The following is a 9539-nucleotide window of genomic DNA, read 5'->3' as shown; positions in this document are numbered from 1 at the left end:
TTTGAAGACAGTCTAGCTTTTAGGAAATAAATATATGACTTTCCAGAAGGCTAGAAAATGTATGATAATATTTGTGCTCATTTGTAATATACCCACAGTATCATAGATGTTGGATCTGAAAGAGAGCATCTGGCTCAAACCCCTAATTTTCTAGATGAGGACTCTGAGTCCAGAGAAGATAAGTGACTTCTTCAAAGTTATACAGATAACTAAAATCAAGTCCTAGATCTTACTAATCCCAAATTCAGTGTTCCTTCCACCACAGTACACAACCAAAATACTTTATGTACTACTGGAATTAAATTTAAGCCCATAAAAAGTCCATTATTGATTGAAATCCCAGACTTATTTCTAATTTTTCTACTTTTATATTATTAGTCTCACACCTCTGAGAAGTCCATATTATTTTTTCTGTTCCTCTAATGGGAACCTAAAATATCTTGGTTTCTAACTCAGTGTCACACTGAAAATATTTGCATTCATTTATGCTTCATATCCAATCAATATATAATAATTTTTTGTCTACAAACCATCTATTTTCTCTTTTAAATTATGAACTGGATGGCAAGGACATTGATGATTTCCTATTTGTTACAGCCCATGTAAAGTACACTTCGGGACCCTATGAAAGAAGTGCGACTTCTTTCAATTTCTTTTTTTATAATATCTTTGCACTCTGGGGCAACCCTATATGTCTGTTGTGTGTGGCATATGCATACTCTCTGTGGGCATTTTACTAAGTGATGGTCATTATAATAGGAATTACTATTACAGCCTCATTCCTTCTGTTTCCTTTTATTAAGCCCACCGCTTCTACCAACTAGCCGAAGAAGCTGATCACATGGAAAATATTTTATATAGTCTTTAAAGAACCGGTTTCAGTTAATCATATAGTACAACACAATTATGGAATCTGAGTATTGGAAAGCGATCTCCTGTGCCTACCCTGGAAAAATATCTTAAATAAAAGTGAGGAAGTCCTCAACAAGGCATCAACAACTAACATAGGTTACAGCCACTAAAATCAGTTCTTTTATATCTGGTTTAAACCCTTATTACTGCAGTAGAATTCTATGACATGTCTCCTGTGGAAGGACTATTTAACATTGTTGTGAGTGGTGTAGGACATCAGTAGAAAAAGCAGCTTTGTTTTCTTCAGATATTTTCATAACCACCTATATTCTTTGAAAAATATATTTTTACTTCTCCTGAAATTTTTAATATAAAAAGTTATCATGAAAGGAAATGAAGTGAATGATATCAGAATTCATTAAAGTCAATCTTGGGAACGATTTGCCTCGAAGGATAAAGAGGGAAACAAACGTTCCCAGCCAAGTCAAAACACAGACTATGAGATTTTACTTGCCACTGCCCATCAAAAGTGACTATAATTTGGGTGAGTGAAAAAATTAAACACTTGGCTCCCAAAGAGATGCTCCTGAATTCAAATACAATACATGATCTGGTGCCTGGCTACATCCACAATCTTTACAGCACTTCTTTACCGAGAAGAATTTAGATTATACTGATTCTGAGCTGGAAGTCCTGAGCTGGAAACTCCTTTGCTACTAAGGAAACTTTCCTGAGAAATAGCCTTCTTGCTTCTATATACCTGAAGACAGCACATTAGAAGATGAGTGACCAAAAGAAATATGGAAGTCAGAAAGCTGCACACCATTCAGGCAAAATCTGGTTGGAGAGGAAAGCTGTTCCCATGATTAGTGAGCTTCCCCAGCTAGCCTGTAGGTGGGTGTGTTTAACAGAAGGAAGCAATGGGAACCCGCCTGTCAGCCAGCCTTTTGAGCTAATTAGCTCAGCATACAACAAAGATAAGTGAGCCTGGGAGGAGGGCCCCCTGAGGGGTCTTTAGATTCTGGGAAATGTCTGATTGGCAGATGTTAAAAGAGATTCTTTGATAATCCTGTGCATCAATGAGCTGCACAAATTCAGACCAGGACTGCAAGAATTCAGGCATGAGGACACTGTGCAGCAGGCTCGCACAGGCGGACCCAAGATGGACAGAACCTTGGAATCCTTGAGACACATCATTGCCCAAGTCTTGCCTCACAGAGACCCGGCTCTAGTCTTCAAAGACTGTAAGTACTGAAGGGAAAAACGTTTTTTGACTTTTTTAGAAAATAGTCCTAAACGTCTAGTCACATCCTATTTAAGTATGTTTTCTCCTAAATCTCTGTAGTCGTGTGCTGTGGTCTAAGTGGTATTTAACTTGTTCCTGACTTCAGACAGAATAATTTCATTTCACCTACGGGTATCAGTCGCTGGGATATTTTGTCAGTGATACATCTTGTTAACCGTTTAGAAGTCTGTCTTAAAATCTAAGATTCGCCTAAGACTTAATGAACTTTTCCAGATGATTTTTAAATAAATCAAGACTGATTGGTACTAGGATTAAAACTAAAAATAACTTGAATATGATAATAAAGTATATCTCTTTTTTAACCTGTTTAATCCTCCATACCATATATTAGTTATGTTAAAAAAACTATTGTGTTTGAAATTTTTTGTTGCAAACAAGTTAATAAATCACCACTGAGCTCTTAAATTTTGATAACAAATTATAACACTTTAGTTAAAAGGCCAGTAAAATGAGATGTCTTCCCACTTCTGCAACAACGCCCTCCCCCTCCCCCCCCAAAAAAATCTAAACAGCTATGGCAAAGTTATTTCAAAATCTTTTTTTAATGGTTATGAAAAATAATTCAATCAAGATTTCCAATTCTAGCAATACTATTAGACCATTTATCATGTAACTTAGTTTCTGGAACCAATTTGATTTCCTGCTGCTGCAAAACAGACTCTCTTCACCTTGTATCTTATCTACAGTGGGTTTCATATTACAAAGGGCTTCTGAAACAGAATTTTGCTATGGAACTGCCCAAAAGGTAAAATGCATATGGAATTTTTTTTTTTTTTTACTTCAATAAGTTACAGCTTTCTTCTTTGTGAATCTTGTATGTTTGTCTCCATCAAAACATCAACGGTTTGTATTTTTGCTTTCTGATTGCTGAATAATGTTCGTTTCCAGATGTCCTTTTAGTTTATATTTCTCATATGTGTGATGAAGAGAAAGAAATGTTAGGCAATTTTATTCTATAAAATTTTCTTCTTAGAAATTAAATTGTAACCCATTTGCCCACTAAGGCATAAAGTGAAAGCCTGCTCTTTCTTTCTTTTTTCTTTCTTCCTTTCTTTATTTTGCTTTCTTACTCCTCTTACTCTTTCTCTTGCTTTCTTACTTTCTTGCTTTCTTTTAAATATTGTCTTCAAGCATGTGTCAATAGCTATGTTAGAACTAATAAAAATCACTCCCTCCCCCAGTCTAGCCTGGAGTCTATTCAGGTTTGGCATGTTTTTTTTAAGTGAAAAGGGGAGGAAAGAATGCCTCTCTCCTACAATAGCACTGAATTCACTAGTGAAGGGTAAAAAGGATCTTGGCCTGCCTAAGACTTTGGATAAACTGTAGAGGACCAGGGATCATGTGGTGAAGGTTTGGATAGTAGAAACAGTAAAAGGAAATAGAGGTGAAATTTTTCACTGAGTTCATTGTGAATTTAAGAAATTTAATCTGAAATTATATGGCCCACTTTTTGAACTGAACTAAATCCCAGCAATTGTTTACAGTTTACCAGAGAGAATAAAATAGAAATGGATTAAAATAAAACATACATTAGGTTCCATCATCCAGGCCTTTGTGGGAACTCTTTTATATGGAAAAGCAAAGAAGTGTCCTGTTTTATATATTTCATTCCTTAACATAGAACTTAAATTTCATCAGATAGCATTGCCTGCTTACCCTAGAATGGGCTGCCACTCTGCAACTGCTTGCATGGCTTAATAGGTGTGAATTTTAACTTCTGAGCCTCTCCCTTCAGGTGTTTCTAATCTGAAAAATGACTAAATGAAAGTAAGCCAAATGGCAGATTTCTGTGCCAGGGGTTTTTATGATATCCAAACATCCAACCACTCACCATCCTCATGGAATAAATGGGAACAGTTTCACTTACTTTCTGGGGCAGACATCACAAGTCTGCCTAGGGCCTATGCCATGCCTTGGCAACCTACCGTGCATGTGCCAGGGTTTAGCACATGGACTCATTTTCTTTGGCACACCCATAAGTTGCTGCCACCACAATCCTGCTTTACACAGCCTGTAAAAAGCTGCTATCAACCTTGAATAGCAGATTCTAAGCAGCCTCCTCTCCTTCTAGTCACTCTTGGCTCCTTTTCCCCCACCCCAGGCCAGTCTCTTTTTGCCGGAAGGAAAGAGCTAAGCACTTGAACACATCACTGCCAATTCCTTAAGAAAAATTGCTACCTTGCTTCCCTACCAGATGAAAAGCCAATTCGACAATGCTTAAAACCATGCACAGTTGAACAAAGGAGCATAAAAAAATAATAATAACATTCTAAAAGTGTTTTTCTAAATTTCTCTTCTATGATGCAAAGGCAGTTTTTTTCTCTTTATTCTTCAGAAACATATAATACAAGGAATGTAAACGATCATTTGATTAATTTGTTGCCCTCCCTTGGCTTTTGATTTGTTTAAAAACAAGCAATAGTAAATTGAATTTTCTCTTCAAGTTGGTCAGGAAAAGTACCCAGAGAGTTTTCTGGTCTGAGACCGATGCACATGGGGATAGTTACATTCATTTAAGGAAATAAAATATGAATGTTTTTCTCAGCCAAGGAGGCCCTCCAAGTGGCATTTTGTAATGCATTAAACCTCTCATTTGTTTTAGACAGGTGTTCATCTAGCAAAAGTTGTAATTTGTTTTTTATTTTCTTTCCTGAAAGGAAATAAATTTCATGACATTTTTTCCCTTTTTCTCTATTTTGCATTTCAAATGAAAAATAATGGAAAGAAATTTTAAATGAGGTGGGCTCTTAGTTTGTAATTTGCTCATCTAAGCTGACACTGGACTGTTCTCCACTACCTAAATGTCTCCATTTTGTAACAAGTATCTCTGGGTGTCTCTACCACCAGACAGAATCTCTTTGCCGAGAAATTAAGGCATATATCCATGTTGCCCTTCATTCTTGGCTTTGTGCGACATCCAGTTTCTTTTCATGTGTCATGTGTCACAACCAAAGATGAGCTATCCTGAAAGCAGCCCTTGTCAGCTGTTTTGAGAGTTTGTGTGTGAGCTTACTATCTGTTTGCCCCTGTTTAACAATTTCTCACATGCTTTCCCAAAGGAAATCACCGCCCCATGATTTCAAGATGTCTGCACTTTCAGATCCTACTCTGAGCGTTAACTCTTCAAATTACAAGAGCATAATATGCTTATCTGCCATCTTGGGATCCTCCTTCATGCATTAATAGTAATGCTAGGATGTCAGTCCTCATCATGTGGCACTATGCTAAGAACGTTTACTCTTCACAGCAAGCCAATAACATAGGTACTATTGATTTATAGGTGAGAGAACTGAGGCTTGTGGAGGTTAAGGTGACTTGCCCAAGGCCACACCTAATAAAATGATAGAGCCAGGATTCAAATTCTATCTTCCAACCTCTCAGCTTTAGCCACTGCAAGACATTGCCTCTCAGAGGTGTTACATTACCATGTCATTTGTGCTGTCATGGCAGTATCTGTTAGGAAAACAGAGGTGGAACTGAAATGGACTCTTCTGGGCGTATGGAGAGAGCCCATTAAATAGGCATATCTGAACAGGAGTGTAACAGGAGAGTAATAAGGGAAGGGCATTTTTGAGGAGAGAGAACAGTTTGTCCAAAGGCAGATCAGGCAATACAGGAACAATGCATCAGGGGAGGTGGAGACAAGGCTGAGAAGGCAGGTGGAGTCACGCTCAAGTGTAAGCAACAGGGGTCCATTAGAGTTAGCAGTGATCGTAGATTAGTTCTGGAAGTGTATGGCCTCATGTTGTATTGGGGAAAAGATTATATTGACGTCTGCTGCAGGTACACTTCCTGATACTAAGCTGGAGAGAATTGCAGATTTTTCACAGCAAGAATCCTTTTGCCCATTCAGGCAAGATGCAATACATGCCTATAGGGAGAAACCACTTTCACTAAATAAAGGCCAAAATCAAGGCAAACTTTTTCAGATAGTTAAAAACTATCTTAGTTGTCATTAAAGCCATGAGAACATGTTGGTTTCTAGCACTGATTTATAAAGTGAAGTGTTAGATTTCACTAATGTTTCCCAAAATTTTATAATGAAAAAATACGGTGGAACATTTAACTAAACATTGCACGATTAGAAGAAAAATTTCTCACATATTTGAAGTGCGTTAACTCTTCCATTTGAGGAGACATTTTCTGCATGAAAGGTTGTATTTATACCAGTTAGGTGAATACTTCAAAAAGTACATTTTTACCCTTTGGAAAAATTGGACCATACTATAGAGCTATTAAAAACATCTTAGTAATCATGAATCTGGCTGTATGGAATGCAAGAGAGGAAAAATTCTCAGGAGTCAAGTATTTTCCCCATCCCATGCTTTTTAGAGTAGTTATCTAAAATCTATAAATTTGATGATACATTTATGGTTTTTGCATTTCACATAAAGGAATGGAGTAGGATGTGAGGGATGAAGGCACTTGTGCAGTAAAATTCCTACACGTATTGCATTGCATTCCACCACAGAAAGTGTGCTGGAAAGAGCATGGTTAAAAAACAAAAAACAGGGACTTCCCTGGTGGTGCAATGATTAAGAATCCGCCTGCCAGTGGTGGGAACATGGAATCGATCCCTGGTCCAGGAAGATCCCACATGCCACGGAGCAACTAAGCCCATGTGCCACAACTACTGAGCCCACGTGCCACAACTACTGAAGCCCGCACGCCTAGAGTCCGTGCTTCACAACAAGAGAAGCCACAGCAGTGATGAAGCCCACACACCACAAGGAAGAGTAGCCCCCGCTCTCCGCAACTAGAGAAAGCCCGTGTGCAGCAATGAAGACCCAACGCAGCCAAAAATAAATAAATAAAATTTTTTTTTTTTAAAAGTGAAGTTATAAAAAAAATGAAAAAACAAAAAACTCCACTGCTTGCTAGCTCATTTTGGATTAATGATGGCATCTTAATTACAATAATTTGAACTCTGATAATTTTAGCATCTAAACTGTGGATGTCCATTCTACTGAAGAAGCCTATTCAAAAGCTAGTTTTACTTTATTTATTACAGGACACAACTATTTTTATTTGAATTTATACTAAAAGAAAAATGCAGATTTCATTTCAGCTATCTGTGGCATAAGCACTGTTCTCCTTTTTTCAGTAAAGATACATTTGGCAGAGTTTAAATACTGAAAGTCTTAGTGCCAGAGGAAAATTTTTCAAAATGGAAAAAAAGAAGTGGCTTCTTGATCACTTAATGGCCATATCTGTCTTAATACATTTATTTCTTAATATATAAATAAGATTTAACAAATCAAAATAAAATATGAGTGACACCCATCCTGTGATCAAATCTGGTGCCTCTTCATGGTCTGCTGTCTCATCTCACCATAGGCTTTTTTTTTTAACAGTTAAGATTTGTTAGCCTGAACTCAACTTTAACAACTTCTGAAACTCATGTGTTAAGTTACAGCCCATAATAGGATACAGCTGCACAAGGGTGAGTTTCTAAGTTATGATTTTTCTGTTTAAATGATACGGTTTTACTGATTATGTGCTACAGATTGATTTAAGAAATGTAAGACAACTTTAGAAGCCGTTCATAAAAGAATCTTCTTTATTTAATACATTTCATATTGGTGTTTTAACCCCAAAGGCTCTTATTTCTTTTCTTCCATGTTCAAATGCTCATATAAGTTTAGTCTGTCAAGGCAGTTTTAAAAATCCTATTTTAAAAGAAAAAGAAAAAAAAAATCCTACTGAAAGTTTAATAATAACAAAATAGGCAATTATTACACTCCCTGTAGTTTTCTACATTCTCTCTCTGGTGTCCTTAGAATACTGTTTGAATTATGGTTTTGCTTTTTTTTTTTTTCTACTGGGATGATAATCAGTTGATCCCTATTTTGATCTCATCCCATTAATGCAGCTGTGGGAACCCATCATCTAGTCACCACCTCTTTCGCACTTATGGGCTGTATAGTGTAGTCTACATTTTTCTCATGTGCCTCTGTACTATGAGTTACAGTTTTGCTGGCATGTTTTTGTCCACACCTAAGTTGGAAGTCCCAGGAGGGCAAAGCCATACCTTGCACTTCTATGTAACCCCCAGGGTGTCTCCCACAGGGCCAGGCACCTAGCAGGTGCACAACAGACTTTTCTGGTGGCTGGTTTGTTTATTTTCTCCCTCACAAAAAGGGGAAAGATTTTTCCCATTGTCAAGTGAAATATGATGTAATAAATGGTACTGGGACTTTCTAAACCATCATCCATTGACACCTTAATCACAGCCTAATGGCATGCAGGGTTAAGTTGACAGCCCCATGAAACAGGAGGCAGCATGGAAGAAGGATGGGCTGTGAAAATAAACACAGCCACCTCAGGCAACTTCCCCAAAACACTGCCTCAGGTTGACCTTGGTAGGGCAGCCCAAATTATCCCATATACCACACTGGCAGTGACTCAGATTGCCAGTCCTTATATTCATCCTCAGGGTCTACCCTCAACTCTGGGTCACACAACTCTGTGTGCACCAAGCTCTTTAGGACCAAACTCTGTCCGTGCCTTGTACATAAACCCTAGTTGGATAGCTGTGGCAGGGTCATGGAGAGCTTTCTTATAATGACTCTACCCGGGGAAGGTATGTTACATGCCTAAAGCCACATTTGCACAGATTTGACCATTCTAACTAAACAGAACTGGTCAGCAAAGTAACAGTGTTTGCTTTTTTTGTTTGTTTTTTGTTATCTTGGATTCTTGGTTGTTATCTAAAGTCAACAGTCCTACAAAGTCTCTTAAATATAGTGCAATGTCAGTGCCCAGTGGCACATGGGAAAGATATCAGTATATACTTCCTAATTGGTTAAGTAGATTACATCAGGTTTTTAGTCTATGTAGCTTTTGTGATTGGATGACATCATTTGAACCATGGTGCACAGATAAAGCACATTTGGGAGCTCAGGCCTGCTATTGCTGCTGCCGTTTAATTGTGATATATTTAATGACCTTTTATTTTAATGTCTTTGTGATTCCCTCTTGTTCCTTGATATTCTCTCCCCTCTGCCTTCTTAAAAAATTACCTTGTACATCCAAAGATATTTTTTAAAGAGTGTTATTTAAATTTCTCCCTAAGTGACTTATAGTTCAGCAATTTAAAATTCTAAAGGTGAAAATTAAACCAAAACGAACGATGTACTTTTTTGCATTTTATAGAGAATCTCCCAAGAGGTTAATTTTGTAAAAAAAAAAAAAAAAACCCAAAGGATCTTAATTCCCTCAGAGAAAGTGTTCAGGGTAGAGAATGGGAACCAGACCAGAAGAAAAGAAAAAGCAAACAAAAGAAGCACAACCAGCTTCCCAGCTGCTGAAGGAGCTAGGCACTGACTCCGGAGCGTTACTAAAAGAAAGTAATGCTGGGAACAAAGCAAGACTCTTAGCT

At 37.5% G+C, this 9539-nt stretch overlaps 1 protein-coding gene across 1 annotated transcript in view; it reads left to right on the top strand.

Moving 5' to 3' along the window:
* Positions 1 to 523: 523 nt before the first annotated feature.
* The window catches only part of LIX1 (limb and CNS expressed 1), a 50817-nt gene continuing 41801 nt past the window's right edge, over positions 524 to 9539 (top strand). Inside the window, exon 1 of the mRNA XM_036845537.1 lies at positions 524 to 2096. Coding sequence (XP_036701432.1) covers positions 2015 to 2096 — 82 coding nt within the window. The 5' untranslated portion in view covers positions 524 to 2014. The remainder of the gene's footprint in view (positions 2097 to 9539) is intronic.

The sequence above is a fragment of the Balaenoptera musculus genome, chromosome 3 (assembly GCF_009873245.2).
Source record: "Balaenoptera musculus isolate JJ_BM4_2016_0621 chromosome 3, mBalMus1.pri.v3, whole genome shotgun sequence".
Classification (NCBI taxonomy): domain Eukaryota; kingdom Metazoa; phylum Chordata; class Mammalia; order Artiodactyla; family Balaenopteridae; genus Balaenoptera; species Balaenoptera musculus.
This window is presented reverse-complemented; position numbering and strand designations above follow the sequence as displayed.